The 17,939-nt window shown below is 32.5% G+C and overlaps 1 protein-coding gene across 5 annotated transcripts in view; it reads left to right on the top strand.

The window, feature by feature from the left end:
* The window catches only part of LOC135848746 (myogenesis-regulating glycosidase), a 70,568-nt gene extending 53,807 nt beyond the window's left edge, over positions 1-16,761 (top strand). The window contains exons 1-13 of one of the 5 annotated variants that reach the window (XM_065368729.1): positions 1,343-1,592; positions 6,249-6,619; positions 10,139-10,260; positions 10,343-10,475; positions 10,738-10,872; positions 10,972-11,285; positions 11,390-11,603; positions 11,688-11,961; positions 12,746-12,936; positions 13,013-13,187; positions 15,324-15,623; positions 15,710-15,897; positions 16,026-16,761. In XM_065368729.1, coding sequence (XP_065224801.1) covers positions 6,308-6,619; positions 10,139-10,260; positions 10,343-10,475; positions 10,738-10,872; positions 10,972-11,285; positions 11,390-11,603; positions 11,688-11,961; positions 12,746-12,936; positions 13,013-13,187; positions 15,324-15,623; positions 15,710-15,897; positions 16,026-16,343 — 2,676 coding nt within the window. In that variant the 5' untranslated portion in view covers positions 1,343-1,592; positions 6,249-6,307 and the 3' untranslated portion in view covers positions 16,344-16,761. Of the gene's footprint in view, positions 1-1,342; positions 1,593-1,860; positions 2,211-6,243; positions 6,620-6,807; positions 6,873-10,138; positions 10,261-10,342; positions 10,476-10,737; positions 10,873-10,971; positions 11,286-11,389; positions 11,604-11,687; positions 11,962-12,745; positions 12,937-13,012; positions 13,188-15,323; positions 15,624-15,709; positions 15,898-16,025 lie in introns of those variants that run through there. The other 4 variants (XM_065368726.1, XM_065368727.1, XM_065368730.1 and 1 more) reach the window with 4 other exon arrangements.
* Positions 16,762-17,939: the final 1,178 nt, after the last annotated feature.

Here is a 17,939-nt window from a genome sequence, read left to right as displayed (position 1 = left end):
GTGTTAAAACTTAAAATTTTTGAATTAAAAAATTTTTCTTCGAAGTTGGATTTTTTCAAATTTTTTCAAATTGAGAAGCCCACCACAGCCTGAGTTTTTCAAAAATGTAAAAAATAAAAAATAGAGAATTACTTTTCCATCAGAGGTCGCCACTTTGAGGACTGACTTTTTGAAAATTGGAAAAATCTATGAATTTCTAAAATCACGTCAGACCCGCAAAAATGATTTTTGGCCATTTTGTAAAAACTTTTCTTTTTATTTATATTTGAATTCTGAACATCGAGTTGCATGACTTCTGCAAAAAACATACATATCCATGATTTGAATGATTTGAACTTTCCTTGGTGAGGAGACTTTTGCCTCAATTTTTCGATCACGATCACTTTCTGATCATGTTCGGCATTATGGTTCATCCTCTTCATACCCTTCTTCATCGTACGAATTCCAATTGTCCTTTAATGTAGATGTGGTCTCTTTTAGATGAAAACATGTGTGGCCTATTGTAACAGCAATAATTCTCTGCATTATAAATACCCAAGTACGTATTTCGTTGTCATATCATTTTGAAAACGAATACCTACGTGATGGTTACGGTTCAACTGACAATTTAATTGTAGCCTACAAAGCTATAAGTTTTTCCCCTCGAGTACCTAAACGTCAGAGAGACTATACGTATTACTGACATGTACCTCTGCACTGATACATAAAAAAAGAAAAGAAAAATAAATAAACACCGAGTAAAGCCATTTAATTCTTATAAATCCACCAAAGAATAATAATTATAATTAACGCTGCTGAAGCCGAGTGTAGGATTGAGCCGAGTTAGGTGTGTTAAATGAACCATGACCTTGAGAAAAGATATGTGTCTTGAAAAATTACATATTTTCCGCGTAAAATGTCTATTCGTCGAACATAATACCACATGTAATACAACCACGGATGAAATATAGCATACGAAACGAAATACCTACTCGAGCTCTTGTTAACCTGTTAAAAATCATTGTATTGGCGAACCTGATCAGCAGAATGACAGAAAATGTAAGAATTCTACAGGTAGGAATGCTCGTAGAACCGGCTACTTCGAGGTGTTAAAAGATGCGCCTCGTTTGATCGTTTATGCAAATATATTAACATCGAATCGACAACGAAGACGACGTATGGTCATTGGGCAGGTTTATGTAATATGTACCTACCTAGATCAGATGAAAAACCACCAAGAAATGTTGAAAGTTTCTTGTTTTTAAATTCATCTTCATCCTCTCCACTAATCTCGGGATTTCTACATCGAGATGCTCATTCAAAGCGCTGAATACTCCGAAGTATTGACCTTCAAGTTTAATCATTTGTTTAGAAGCACTTTTTTAACTTACGCGTTAATTGAAACGTTAACAAATGCAAATTTTTTTCTACTCTGCGTTTCATGACGTAAGGAATTTTACTACAGTCGGGATGATTTTTAAAACTGTTTCGTTCGCTGATTAAGTTAATTTTTTTAATTGTTGGATAAAGCGGACGAGATTAGTGCGCGTACGAGTTTAGATTTTTATCATCGTGCGATGTTTCGTTGTGTGGACGATTTCTGATTCCGACAGGTAAATATCATCCGATGACGAGTGAAGTGGTTGTAAATTTTTTTTTATTTGTTCTTCGTCAGTTCGTGCAAATATTTTCCTATCGATCGTATACCTACTCGTATATAATTTGATTGAAATTCTTAAGGCAAAAACCGGTTCGAAAATGGTGCATTTTGTTTCGCTTCAATTTACGTATACGTTACAGAAAGAAAAAAAAAGTTTTAAATATTGAACATTTTAACGTCCGTTTACGATATTTTATCGATGAACCGAAGGTATCTACTTCTCTATTGACGCTTGAAAAGTGAAATTTTTCATTTCTAAATGAACAGGAAAAAAAAGTTTTCGCCAACTTTTCCATTTACGGTGTTGCTCTTTAATAAATGGATTATTACTTTTGACATTTTAAAACGACCGAGGTGCTTTAAAAATCTATCAAAGTATTAGAACTTGGAAAAGGCTTTGATTTACGTCGAGTGTACTCCTTAATATTTGATCGTCCGTTGAAATAACGTTTATGTAGGTAGTTGGTCAAGAATGATAAAATTTGCAACGTTCTTGTATGGTGCCCCATTTGAGAAAATGAAAATGTTAAAAGTTTCCTTTCAAGTTTTACTTTTTAGAAGCAAACCGACGGTAGGTATTAGTTCGACTAACTTTTCACTCCTATTAACCTGACCGAGTTTTCTATCAATATAATGGATATCTTTATTAGTAAATTTTTAATCAATTTTATACCTACCTTTACGACGGAGGTTTCCAATCAGTTTATTTTTATGATTGAATCGAATGGAATATTCGTGTTGGAAAAGTATTCTCGAGTAACTAATATAATCGGATGAGTGGCTTGGGATGGAATTTTTTTTTCAAGATATTATTTTCGTTGAGTATCTACCCAATTAATTATTGAATTATTTTCTTTTAACGAAGTTCAGGTGTCTTTTAAGATGTGTTAATTGGGAGTTTATTGCCATATCATATCATTCAAAAAGTATCTAAAATCATCATTTGTTTTATTTTTTTTTTCAATTTTTTGAATCGTGTGGGTGTGTTTTACAAATAATTTATGCTGAAGTTGGAATTGTGAGATCTCATATCATTATTCAACAGGAAATCAATATCTGCCTAATTCGCGTAAAAATAACTGGTAGGTATGTTGAAATAGGTCACCTATAAAAAAAAATAAATGTGATCGAGGTCTGGGGATTCCCTAGATTTCGACGGGGAGACATAATTATGATCTGCAAAATTTAAGATCTCTTTATTTCATTTCTATGCAAGTAGGTATGCACACCCAGAAAAATGAGACCGCGTCGATATTATTGATATTAAACATGCGGTGATAGAGAGTGATTATTTATATAACTCAAATTTTTGTTTTGTTTTGAATGGCACATTTTTAAATCCATTTATGGGAAAATCTTCTTAATCCACGAAATACCACTGTCTTCTTAGCCTTCCCTCTTCCATCACAAGTCAATGCCTGAGGAAATTGCGTGGGGGAGAGGTTCAAAATCACAAAATATAGGCGCGTGGAGATTCGAATTTAAACGATCACGTAAAACGCCATATTTTTAATAACTTTTTTTTATTTTTTCCAGAAAGAGGTTTGGAGGGATGAGTATGAAGGTTTAAAATCTCAAAAATAGATAGGTACCTAGGTGGATATTTGAGTTCTGCGCTCTAGAATTAACAAAAATCTCAACGTATCACGTTCAAATTTTAGTGATTTTTTTCAAATTTGAGGAGCTACTGACAGTGAGAAGTCGTATCTAAAAAATGAATGAATTTTCGAACTTACAAAGGGACTTTTTGAACATGGCACCTTCCAATTTGAACAGGACTAAACTAGATGTAATAAAGAGCATGTCTTGAAACTCCGGAACTTATATTTCAGATCCTTAATGTCTTTTTTGGATTTCGGGCCAATTTTTGAAAAATTAAAAAATTCAAAAAAAATTTTCAAGAGTAATTCTCAACCTTTTTCAAGAAAATATAAATTTTTCGAGCAAAGTGAATCAATGTTGGTAATTTCTTTCAATTCGACTCCGTTACATCAAAAGCTACTCTATGTACCTAGTTTTAAACCATTCAGGAGTCTCCAGAATTTTTTTAATTTTTTCAGAAATTTCAAATTGCTCTGGAGGGGCTAAAAACTAATTTCTTTGTCAATAATTCCCAAAAATTGCTGATTTTTGCCGAAAGAAAATTTTCAATTTTTTATTGAAAAATTATTATCCAAAAGCCTCGCGTTTTTTTTGCCAGAAATCGTCAAAAAGTATCGCTTATTTTCCAATCATTTTCAAAAGGCCCCTTCTTGTTGAAATTGCCAAAGTCTTGCTTTCCTTCAAAAATTTTAAACAATTATCTATTTTTAACAAAATTGCTAAAATTGTTGTTTTTCTGCAAAAAATTCCAAAAAATTTAAACTTGTGCAGTCAAAAAGCCTCGCATTTTTATGAAAGAGTTCCAAAATACCTAGTTCAACTTTTTTTTTGAGATTTTTTCTGCATTAAAATATTTTGCTCTCATTTTGTCACTTTTTTAGTTAGGCTACTTTTTCGAAATTTTTTGTTTACCAAGGTTACTTTTTTTGAGAAAAAATTGAGTTCGAGCCCTGAAATTACTGAAAAGTTTAATTTTTTGCAATCTTCCCTTTTTCAAACAAATCGTGAAAAAAATCACTTTTTTGTCAAATATTGCCAAAAAGTCTTATTTTAAAAAAAATTGTCAATGTCATGTTATTTGACCAAAATTATCGCTTTCCAGCTAAATATGTAGCTAAAAACCTCACTTTTTTCCAAAAATCACCCAAAACTTCAAAAATCTCGCTTTTTCTCCAGAAATTGCCATAAAGTGCCTACCACTTTTTTGTCAATAATTTTCTCAAAGTAGGTACTTATACTTACTACTTACTGCTGCTTCTTGCTAGAATTGTCCAAGTCTTGCTTCATCGTGCAAAAAATGGTCTAAAATTCTTGATTTTTCAAATGTTGACAAAAATTTCCTTTGCCAAAAATTGTTAAAAAGTGCTGTCTATTTTGCTAAAATGGCTGCCAAAGTTTTACTTTCTGCTAAAAAATAGTAACAAGTCTTGCCTTTTGCTAGAAATTGAAAAAATTCTCACTTTGTTCAAATAGTCTCGTTTTGTTATCAACAAATTTCAAAAAAAGTCAAATTTTTGTGACAGAAATTACAAAAAAAAATCATCGCTGTTTTGTCAACAGGTAGGTAATTTACAAAATAATCCTCTTTGTTGCTAAAATGGTCAAAGTCACTATCGAGTTTTTTTTTGGTGACTTTTTTCACGTAGTTACTTCTTCATTTTCAAACTTTTTTGGGTACTGAAGTAACTTCTTTTCGGAAAAAATTGAGCATGGGTCTCAAAAACACACAAAAGTTACTAGAATTACCCTTCTCTCTCTCTCCTTTATTTTGCTCAAATCTCTTGCAGGGTTAGAATGAAAATGAGGACAACAGTTAAAAGGAAATGGTAAAAAATTCGAGGGAGAATTCCGGTTAGCTAGGTACTTTAGTTTTGGTTTAAGTTTTCAAAAAATACGTTTTCCATCTGAACATTTTAAGAGGTTTCAAATCAAAAATTGGAAATTTGGAATTGGTTTTCAATATGGATCCAAACATTATGATTTCAATATAAAGAAGATTGGTGTTTGTGGAAAATTACAAAATTCTCTATTTTGTCTGAAAAATTTGAAAATGCGTAATTATTCTGATTTTGAGCTTTAATACTTACTTACGATACCTTTGATGTAAAAGTTTTAAATGCAAAATTATAAAGAACCATGATTTCTGTCAGTTTACAAACTAAAGAGTTTTTATTAGAGGCTTTTGCCTAAAATTCATTTTGTGATTTTATCAATGGTCAAGTCGTGTAAACGTTTCAAAGTGATGAATTTTCAATTTTTGGATTTCATCAGAGATTCTATCCACCCACATCGATTTCTGTTTACGTGCTTCTGCAAAAGATATAATAGAAACGAAACCTTGATAACAAAAATACCTACTCGAGTTGATTGTAGGTAACCTGTTGAAGGCCATTATTATGATAATATTTTATTGCATGTATTTTGTATTTACACTTTATACTAGGTAGGTATACTCGTATTGATATTCTACTTTGTATTGAACAAGGGTCACGAAGAGTTACTATGAGTAACGAAAAGTGTAAAGATTAAAGATAAAATCTGCATAATGATTACCTAGTACCTACCAAAGTTTCTTTCAAAATTATTGCCATTCAAAGCTGCACCGAAGCTTTAAAATATATAATGTGCAAAATATATCCTCACCTTGCCGGTAATTGATATGATAAGGAGAATATGTATTGGCAATTTTTTTCACAGGTAGCAAATAAATACGAGATATAACAATCGTTCAAATGATACCGTTTATAATTATTTATTTGATTTTTACATTTATTTATACACCACTTAATGAATTACGTAAACGTGCATGTAAGTAGGTAGGTTTAAAATACCATAAGACGAACAGAACAGAAGACGTATTATCAATAAAAGTCGATAAACGCATTATAAAACGATAAAAATGAATTTTCGTTTCATCAGCCCCGCGATAACAAAGCGTTTGTTCGCAGTTTAGTGTCGATTGATGCGTTAATTACACCTGTGGTATGATTTTGTTTGCGTAGAGTAGTCGAGGCGATCGGGGCAGGGCACTGGACCACTTGACGTATATTGACATGTGATGATACGATGTCAACTCCGCTGATAAAGAATTCATCGTTGCCTATATCTCGAGTGCAGATTACCAGCTGTAAAAATGGGAGACCCGAAACGACGACGACGGTGGCGGATATAACCAATTGCGACAATCATGACGAAGAGAAACCAAGTAATGAAGTCAATTGCGAGGAGACACGTCTATTATCGCCAGAAGACGGAGATCCTGCAGATTTACCTAAACCTGGCACTAGTAATCGTAACGCGTGGACAAGACGTAATTCCGTATCGTTACCGGCCGGATTAGATGCAATTATGTCCGAACCTCCGGAATACGAACCTCAGGTTAGTCTATCGTATAATAGTATTTTGAAAATTATACAGGTACAGGTGTATAGGTCTTAGATAGGTACTTAGATGCGGAATCTCTGTGCTGTCTGAAAGTTTGAAAAGCACTGGGGTGATTGAAAAATTTATAGGATTCTGAAAACTTGAATGGTGTTGTCAAAGTTCTCCTGGTTTACTTTTTCCAGTGTCGATTCGGTGCGGTTTCACGTCATATTGTGGATTTACTTGTGAAGTGAATGTTGAAGTATTGGTATGTAGATATTTTTTCTCTAATCGATTATTAAACGAATTAGGTATTAGATAACGGAATCAGCTGCTTTGACGGTTGTCTTGACTGTGAACTAATTTAAAATGAATATGGGGGTTTGAGAAATATTTCCGTAGTATTTTTAGTCTTACGTTTAATCTTCATTTTCGCATTTGTTCCATTGAGATAGTAAACATTTATAACAGATTCCACAATGTTTTATCTCATTAAAGCCCCAACGTTTCAAAATTTAGTAATTTTTGAGCTAAATAACTAGAAATTAACATGATGTAAAAAAAATTATGAAAATCGTTTCTATTTCCGATACTGCCCCTGCACCTTTGAGGTTTTGGGAAGTTGGAAAAAAATGAAAGATGCAACATGAAAATGGTCATTATTTTTGGTTTCTGGACGAAATTTCAACTCAGTGTGCTGATTAAATTAAAAAACGTAAAGCATTTGAAAAAAATTAAATTAAAACAAAATATATACTTAAAATACGAAATTGAAATTGAGAAAAAACAGCATCTCGAGCAACATGAGTGGTGAAATCTCCACAAACCTACATCTCACAGTTGTTGGATTTTATGATGAAATAATTCTCTATTCATTTTTTGATTTCACTTGAAGGAAAAAAAATGATGCTAGGAGCTCACCCCCCCCCCCTAGTTCGAAATATTAAAAAAATAGACACCTAGATAACAAATGAACTTTTATTTAAAATCTTAAAATTGCCCAAAGAACTCTTCCAGATATCCCATTTTACAATAAAAAACCTCCACCGAGCTTCCGAACAATGTTAGGCTGTCGGTACGAAGCACCCTCCCCTCCTCTTAGATCAAAAAATAAAATAGAAGAATAGTCGATAAAAAAATGATAGATATTTTCAATTTTTGTGTCAAAATTCTTCCAAAACGACCTCCTTGTGTAGAAAAAATTTTAAAGCAATGCTGGTCTCCGTATGCAGACTGCAGAGCCTCCAAAATCAAAGAATAAAATGAAAGAAACGTTGATAAAAAATTTTCACTCAACCAGGGCTTTGATGGTTTTTTTCATTAAGTAATCGTAATGTACAATTTTCTAAATACAGTGGAACCTCGATAACTCGAAACTCTTTAACTCGAAAACCTCTATTAGCCGAACCAACCTCCATTCCCCTTGAAATCTCCATAACACTCAATGTTAACTTTACTCGGATAAGTCGAAATTCACTACATAAACCAGTCATAACTCGAAGCTAAAATTTTGCTGAAAATAGCAAGAAAGCCTCTATAAGTCGTACGTTGTCGAGCGTTTACCTCTATAACTCGAATATTTTCAATTCATACTTCTATCTTTTATGCACTTACATATCTCAGTTGTAACTCCAAGTTAAACTTTTGCTGAGAATAGTGGGAAAGCCTCTATAAGTTGTACGTTGTCTGGCGTTTACCTCTATAACTCGAATATTTCAATTCATACTTCTATCTTTTATGCACTTACATATCTCTAAATTCATTCATTTCGTAAGACCTCTATAACTCGAACTCTCTCAAAATCTTACCTGCGTAACTCGAAACTGATTATCTCGAAAACCTCTATAAGCCGAATGAATGACCATTCCCCTTGGATTTCGAGTTATTATCATTTCAAAATCCTAATATTTTTTCATATCTATTAATTTTTGTTTTTTCTTCATCTTGAGCAAATATGAGTACCTACGCTTGTAGGTACGATAGTCCCAAATTGAAATGACTTTTCGACTCATTTTTCCAAGTTTTCCTACTGCTTTTGGGAATCATTATTGCAACAAAATACAGAGGACCTACATCCAAATGAAAAGCTCCTCAAAAATTATTCATTGAAATTTTATTTGGAACACATAACTTGAAATAGCTATCTTTGACCTCAAAAAGTACAGCATTTTGGGAGAAAAATAGTTCAATTTTTTTTTTGTTTTTGTTGAAATGTTGGTATGTATTTTCGAAAAATTAATTGTTCAAGATTGAAAATATCGAAATCACTGAAAATTGGCTTTTAAAGAAAAAGTATTTTAGGTAAGGGTCTCACAAAACAAAGAATGAGTGAATTTTTATTCTAAAAAATGATTCATTTTTCCCCCAGGAAGCTTTGTTTTTGAGATATTATGAGCACTAAATGGAAAGTTGAACGTAAATTCAATAATAGGTAGGTATACCTGATGACGAAAAAAAAAATCGTTTCATGATATCGGTTAAATATTGGGAAACGCCGAGCTGAGATTACATCAATTGTTGAACATTTCAATCGGAGGAGGGGAGGGGATGACTGTATGCAACTTTAGTGGGTTCTTCTCATAGACCCAAGAGATTACCAAACCTCTGAGAATTCTTCTGAATAACGCATTTTTTAGGAAACCCCTCATTCCCTCCAAAAAATTTTAAAACATTTTCTTCAATTGAAAATTTTTACTTTTTTGAAATTTTTCTCAAAGGGGAGGGGCTCCGTGCACTTGCACAAGAACTAAAATACTTACTTAGAAGCCCGGTGAAAGTTTCTCATAAAATGGGGCTTATTTAGAAGAATTTTGGCAGAAAAATAAATTTAAAAAAAAAATGTCAACTGCAAACATTGAATGGGAGACGATGGTGTTTCTTTTTAAAAATAAGGTATACCTAGTTAGCAAAATTCTGATGGATAAATTGAAAACTTTAATGATTTTTTATCAATAATTTTTTACTAGGTATATTTTTTTCAACTCGAAAACGGGCTCCTAACATAACTTGATTTTAAGTTGGGGGAGGGAGAATTTCAGTTTCAAAAAAAAATAAAAATAAAAACTAACAACTTCAGACGATTGAATGGAATTGGAAAAATTTACAATTAATAAATAAATGATAAGAACCAGACTAATGTGGTTACAAGCTAAAATGAGAAGTACGCTGAAGCTGTGCTATGTACAGAGATGTGAGCTATGGCTAAGAGGCTAGGGAGGCTACGAGCTGAGTCACAAATTTATTTCAGATAAAAAAATTTCCAGCTTTTTTAAAGCTTAAATTGTGATTCGATTTCTTTTCTCTATACCTACTTAATATGCACAAAGTAATTTTCAAATTTTTTATTGCTGTTTTTTTTTTAATTTTAATATTTTATTTATTTATTTTTTGAAAGAAATACCTACCTACCTTATCTATGATTTCATTGAGGAAAAATTTTGTTTAGTTAATTTATCATTTAATTTTATTTTTGTTATGTTTGAAACTCATCCTGAAAAAATCACGATAACTCAATCAATTATGCAATATTTTCAGCTGACACCGGAACATATGAGGCATGGAGGGGGAGGATATGACACCAGTGATACTTTCAGCGATGCTCCAACATCCGATGACGACAGCTGCCATATCGGTGGTACAGCATCTAGAGCTTATAGGTACATTTATTTTGTCCAAATTAACTCTTATCTATTTTTATCATATCACCAATTCATTTTCTCTCTCTCATTTTTTTTATAGAACACACCGAGTTCGACGAAAATCAGTCGCACCTCCTGGGTTCCGTTTGAATAATGACGATATCGAATACTCGCCTCAGCATTCAGTCACCAGTATCAATTCAATTGCTAGTTTACTTCGAGAAAAATTGATGGTACCTAGATAAATTTTGTAATTTTCGTCTTCGATAATATCACTGTTTATTAGTGACCTTTTGGCTTGCTTATCTGAGACTCATTCTCGATACTTATTTTGGTCACAGTATCAAACATTATTTTCTAAACTTCACTAAAATAGTGCACAAAATCAGTTGTTTTTTTTTTTTACAAAATTCAATAAAGTTCTATTCAAAAATAGACCGCAATATTGAAAATTAATTGAATTCGTCATTTTCTGTGTTATTGTTTTTTCATCAGATGACATTACCGTATAATAGGAGAAAAAAACCAAATTCGGAATTCCATTTGAGATTTTTTGTTGGATTTTTATTTCTTCTCATCGTCTTTACGGTTTCATTCGCCCATGTATATTATTATCAACAAGTATTACAGGTATGTTATCAGCATATTTCTTACGTAGGTAGCTGTAATAATGTTGGCTGATCATAATATCCACCCTGTTTAATGTCTATATCTAATTCTTTTATGCAGAGAGAATATTTTCCTTACACCAGATTCAATAAAGAAGCCAAATTCCTCAGACTGTACAGTAACGAAGGAGTTGAAATAGCACTTGGTCATTTAGGAGTTGATTTACCGGATACTGACAGAGTTTACCATTGTCGACCTGAAAATGTTGATAATGATGGGTCTTTATGTTTCGAATGGATGGATCATGCCAGAATTAAACTACATCATGTGAAAAAATCTGGAAATTTGAATTGCTATTATATACGTTGGTATAGTTTATCTGATTCCATTAATCCGACCGATTGCTACGAAGATGGATACCAATATGGCCATTGGTAAGGTACCTAGCTATATACCTATTTACTTTTAAAATCATTTCTGCCTTTCTCCATTTATTTTTGATGTAAAATGTGTCGATTCTGTTGCATATTTTATACAGGTATGGTGGAGGAAGAACATTAGGAATGGCGTGGCCTGTTGAACTAGGCAGAGTAGAGATGTCTCCTTTTATCACTGGCCATATAGGTCATCATCGTTGGGGTCTTGTACTCAAACGTTACTTTATTAATTCCAAAGGAGTAGCTATTACTGTAGATCCTCAATCACCTCTTTACGTATCGATTAATGCTGATAAGAATAGACTTTGTTTAAGAGTAAGTATGACTCTTCCTCTCATTTTCACCATCTTTGAAATTTGAAATTCATTCTCATGCTGACATGAATTATATTTTATGCAGGGTCAGCACGATCACTTCACGTACAGGAGGACAAATGCGAACCAACCAACGTTGAATTATACGGTATGCACATCGAGTAATATGAAATCGCTGCATTTAGCTTTATCGGAAAAATCATTATGGGATGGATTGAAGAAATCCGATTTAGAAGTCATCTATTCGTTGCTAACAGAGCCAGTTTGGCAAATCGCTCCTAAAGATAAGCAAATGTTGACAGATACGGCCATTGTTAATTTCACCGAGAATGTTATAGCTTTGGGATATTTTAGACAAGGTAATTTGCAATTTTAACTGAAAGTAATTAGATATTAGTATTTGCAAAGGAACGCGTAGCGTAGGTACCGTTTTATTGTAAATTATTCGCTCAGAACGTTGTAGATTAGCGCCTTCGTCTAATCCGCTGAAAATCCGCTTTTCTTGAAATTATTCGCTTTACGAAATGCGCATCGAATTAGCCTACGAGTATGTTTTTGTTATTTTATACCTTACGTATTTTGCAAAAATACCTACTTAGGTACCTTTTTCTTTTCAAAATGACTCGACTCGGTTCTCGGTGGCAAAATATTACGATGTGAAAATGTCATCGGTGTAGCTCGGTAATAAAATTCCAATAATTACCCATAGTTTCTTCTTTATCTCCGTTTCTCCGTACCTAGATATTATACAGCGTAGAGAATTGCAAAAACGGTTTATACATCGTCGCTTCTTTCGCCGGTCGTAATTTTTTTAAAGCAACTTCACGTACAGGGTCGTATTCGCGAAAGAGTTGTTTTTTATACGAGAGACGAGCTATTTTTAATTTGCGTCTCATAAAAACGTCATAATATTAAGCTGAAAGATGACTGTGGGTAAACTATAGGCTCGTTAATGTTGCTTTGTTGCGCTGTTGATTCTTTTGTTGCCTATATTGCAAGGGTGACAGTATCTTCATTTCGTTATTTCGGCACGAAATGTCGCCCATTAGGGAATAAGTGAATGGATTTTCTCATCGTATATCAGTCTATTCAATTTCGCTCTCTTCGACCGTAATCTAATGTTATTATAGTAATCTTTCGCAGGGCATGTTTTGTTAAATGAATTCTGGCAAACGGAAATCGGAGATTTTACTTTCGATGAGGAACGATTTGCCACCATCAAAGAGACCATCGATATTATTCAGAGGAGAGGATTCAGAATTATTCTAACTATTCAACCTTTCGTCGGCACGGAATCCATCAACTTTGCCGAATTGGTCGAGAAAAATTTATTGGTAAGGAGTAAGAATCGATTCGAGGAATCAAGTTTGCTTTGCTGTAGGATTTCTTACGTTTGGGATTTTTTTTCAGATCAATGAACGAGGAAGTGAAAAAAATCGTCAAATTCCAGCGCTGACGAGCTATAAATCGTTGAGGAGTGCGGGGATGTTGGATATTACGAATAATGAAACGCGATCTTGGCTTCAGGGACGTATGAGGCAATTATTCGAGTCTCATAAAGTTGACGCTTTGTGTCTGGATTTAGGTAATTTATATTACGATTCATTAAGCTATGCTTTTGTAGCTTTTGATTTTACATTTTGGGTACAAATAACAGCACGTTTATGTATTTTAAATGTGAAGCATGAAAAAAAAGTTACTTCGGTTACCAGAATTCCAGTTTTCCGAAAAATTTGTTTACCTGGTAATAGTTTATTATTTTTGATAAATCTAACTAAATTGAAAATATGCATATTGTGCAATAATATTTCGATTTATTCTGATCGTACACATTGCCCCTCCTCTCCTCACACCATTAGAAATTTAAGAAGTTGTGCATTTTTTTTTACATTGATAAGAACATTTTTATTTATAATTTTTTGATAGCTCAATGAAATATCAAAAATAATTGTTTTGAATTCTTGTTTTTTTTGCTTGGTTTTCCAATATTTTCAGTTGGCTCTGTGCTTTTTTCTTTGGTCGATTTTTTTGAAAGATGTTTTTAAACGTACCTACTCTACCACCAAAATTGAATTTTTTGGTTATTTTTTCAAGTGACCGGTATTTTACTTTTTTTTTTTTTTTTTAAAATAATGATTATTTTTGGACTGAGACTTGTTGATAGATAAACTGATTAGGTGATTACCTACATAATAATGATCAGACTTAATTTTTCTAGTTCATAGTTGAATTTTTTTAACCAAAAAAAAAAGATTAAAAAAAACCAAAAGTACCTATTTATAGAAATGATTCCTTTTTCAGTTTCAATTCAAGAAAAGGAGGTATTGAAAAAAATTCAAATTTTATAAATGTTTTATTTTAATTTTATTTTTTTTAGTCGTTTATCCAATGTTTTTTTAACAAGAAGAGAAATCCTTCAGTTGATTTGTTTTATCATTTAGTTATTTCATTTTATAAATTATTTTTTGAATTTTTATGAGAGTAGTTTCTTGGCTTCTTTACTTTCTAAATCAATTTTTATTTTCATTTGATTATCAGAAAAATACGCTAATTATTTGAAGTTTCAACAAAGCAACATGTTTAAAAAATTAATTCATAAATAATCTTATTTTCTTCAGTTCTAAAAAGTGTTTATTTTTTGAATTTTTTCCGAAATGCTTGATTATTGGTATTCTTTGAAAACATTTTTCAAATTGAACTATGTACATATTTCAGTTCAAAATCAAATTGTTTTTCAATTATGCTATGAGGACATTTATTTTTTTCTGTTCATTTTTTCATTTTATTAAAATGTTATCAATTTTTATTTTAATACCAAGAAAAAACTTCAACCCAACCTGATTTTTTCTTCCCCCTCCCTCTGAAAATAGTATTTTTTCAAATCCTTCTGGTTTGGTCGTCCGTTTTGTAGTGGGCGGAGGGGTGGGTGTAATTTTCAATTTAATCCATTTTCGTTTCGATTTTTGCTTTTGTGTTCTTCCATCTTATTTGTGTGCTGCTTTTTCCTTTTTCTGACGTTTCTGGCTTTCAAAATTTTGAAGTTTTTCAATTTTTTTTTACATGAGTGCGAAATATTGAAGGAAAAAATATAAAAAATGTTTGCCCTTGAAAAAAATTGGCAACTCTGGAGAAATTTCTGTCTTCGGAAACAGTTGGCAATATTGCCAGTCGTGTTGATTGATTTTTCCATTGAGATCGGTATCAAAAACTTTTTGCCAAAAAAATGCTCCCTAGAAAAAATGTCCACCCTCCCTCCTCTTTTCTTATTGAATATTTTTTTAAACTCATTTCCTATTTTGATTTTTATATGTATTTCACAAAAAAAAATTATTCACATATTTTTACAAAGTGGATTGTTTTTGAATTTTGAATTTTGATTCAGAAATCAACTGGAAAAATTATTGTTCGATTTGTCAAAAAATGCTCCTCCCCAAATCCCCCTCCATTTTTTCGAACTTCTCTAAAAATTGAAATAACCTCGCTGGCAAAGCAAAAGATTGGCAATTCGTCGACAGAATTTTAAAACATCGTTTTTTTACTCCTTCAAATTCTGAGTCTGCAAACCTCTATACTCGTGAATAGCAAATGTTGTGCGATCGTCAGGCGTAGAAAAGTTGAAAAAAAATCATGTTCACAGGAGTTGACTGGAGAAGAGATGATTTCATTCAAATTTAATATTCCAAAAAAATTGAAATATTCGAACGTAATGTTATGATTTCAGGATCAGCATACGATTTACCAAGATATTACCAATTCAAGAATAATCTCACGAATCCGGATCACTACAAAGTATCATTTACCGACTGTGTTTTGGCGGCTGTCCCCGTGTTAGCTATTTCATCGACTATCAGTAGGCCACCTGCTCCTGTATTTTTATCATTGCCTTCGTTACAGTCCTCTTGGGAGTCGTTACAAGTCATCATTCCAACTACTCTGACCTACGGTATAGTTGGATACCCTTTTTTAATGCCAGGTCCTGTAGGAGGAGACTACGTTAGCGAGATGACAAAAAATCACAAGGGTGAGTTCAACATTTTCACATTACATGAAGTCAATGGTCTATTTTCGTCGAATTTTATATCAATTATCAACAAACTATGATTTTAGCTAATGAAACATTGGATATATTTTCGGACGTGGAAAGCACCAACGAGTTACCAGATCGCGAATTATATATAAGGTGGCTTCAATTAGCTACGTTTTTACCTGTGATAAGATTTTCGTACTTACCCAGTCAGTATGATAAAGAAGTTATCGATTTGGCTAAAAATTTAACCGCTTTGAGGCAACAAAAAGTAAGTAGGTGTAATCATCAAATCGGTGATTTATATAGGTACCTATTTCGACTGAAACACGCATGCTACCGAATGAGCGAATTACTCGTGTGGTTGGCTTCTTATTTAATCATTTTATCGTTCAACAGGTGAATCCATTACTACAGAAATACGTTAAAGACGCATTAGAAACGGGTATTCCGTTAATAAGACCTTTATGGATGCTCGACCCAGCAGATACGACATGTCACACAGTCAAAGACGAATTCTGCGTCGGCGAAGAATTAATCGTAGCTCCCATGTTGAGGCCTAAATCAACTATGAGAGAAGTTTATTTACCAGCAGGAGTGTGGCAAGATGGTATCGATGGTAGTTTAAGAAAAGGATCACGTTGGCTGCATCATTACAGAGCATCGTTAAATCAAGTACCGTATTTTATTCGAATGCCGGATAATACAAGGTTTTAAATTTTAAAACCAAAGTGATACTAGATTATAAGACATTGTGTAGTATAAAAACATGTAAAATTTATATAGCTCAAGATTTCTTCTATTTTTTTTTTTTTTTTTTTTTTGTATGATTAAGTATCATCATTTTTTCTTCCTGTAGTAAGTAGTGTACTGAGTAGTATTAAGAGAATGTAAATATTAACAATTTTTTTCTTCGATAAACAATTTAGTAAATTAAATTTAAAAATATATCTTGGTTGGTATTTCGCGTCGTCGCCGACGTCGTAATTCTTTGCGTCAACACGAAAAGCAATCCATTGTATAAATTTACCCTATTTGGTCTAGTAAGCATCTTAAATTTAGGGAGACATAATATCACTGGGGAAAAAGCTCGATTGTTTGTTTTTTCTGTTAAATTACACATCCTTTACAAGTTGACCATTTTTTTCTTTCGGTTTCTCCACACTGTGTTCGAGAATTATAGCTCTTTATTATTCACATAACGTTTCAGTTTTACCATCTTCATTTGTACGATTCTGTTTTCGATAGACGTTCTTCTCTTACGAGTATTTCCTTTTCGTAAAGTTTATCTCGTCAAAATTACTCTACCGTTTATTTTTCTTTTCTCGTAATACGCTGCGTAATATTTGGATTTTTTTTCTCGCTGTGTTTATAGAGGTTCAATTATATTAGTACGAGTATAAGTAAACAGTGAAAGATCAGCAGAAAAAATACACAGAGCGGAGAAATTTAATTTTATACGTGTAGCTGGTGTATCTATCTATATCAACAGTGAAAGATAATGATGGGGAATTTTCGTCAGTTTATGGAAGGGAATCCCAAATTCTAAATTAAAAATATCTACATATTTAATTGGCGAAAAGATCGATAAAAATAGTAGGTTGATGTTTTAAAAATGATTTGTAAAATTTATCACTCCTGCAGTTTAATTTCTTTATGTTTTTTGAAGCAGATAGTTTGCTATGATTAGTAATTTTTCTCAACTATTCAAATGTATAAAAATTCTCATTAGGCATAGGTAGAGATGAAAAATATGCGATGGTTCGTTTCATCATACTATTTTTTTCCAAGGCGTCTCTCCGGTCTCTCTGTTTCAATGAACTAATCAGGCTGCTGGCTGCATAACATTTTTTATAAACATGAATGAGTAAAAGAAAACTCGCCGATGATTTTATCTTTTTCATGAGTGATTCCCTGGTTATTTTTATAAAAACTACGCATAAGGTATTTGTTGGTTTGTGCAGTTATTTTTTGAGTAATTCTCACCTTTCAAGTTGTACGATAAACACATTTGATTTCTTATGTGTAGATAGGTACTAGGTAGATATGAGTATTATTTATAGGTACCTACATTACCTACATTTACATAGATGGGTAAATTTTGAAACTATATGGTTCGTAATGAACTTGACATTTTAAATTTATAGCAATGACTTGATCAAGAAGTAAAAATGTCAACAGAAGAGAAGATAGTAGACAGAATATTAGTTACACACTACACGGTAGGAAAAATATAGTGGTAGGGTCTATCAGCATAATATTTGTTCCCGGCATCTAGGTAAACCTACGTGTGAGAAGACCCGTATATGGATT

This window comes from Planococcus citri, chromosome 5 (assembly GCF_950023065.1).
Source record: "Planococcus citri chromosome 5, ihPlaCitr1.1, whole genome shotgun sequence".
Lineage (NCBI taxonomy): Eukaryota > Metazoa > Arthropoda > Insecta > Hemiptera > Pseudococcidae > Planococcus > Planococcus citri.
Note: the sequence above shows the minus strand (reverse complement) of the source record. Positions and strands in the feature narration are given on the sequence as shown.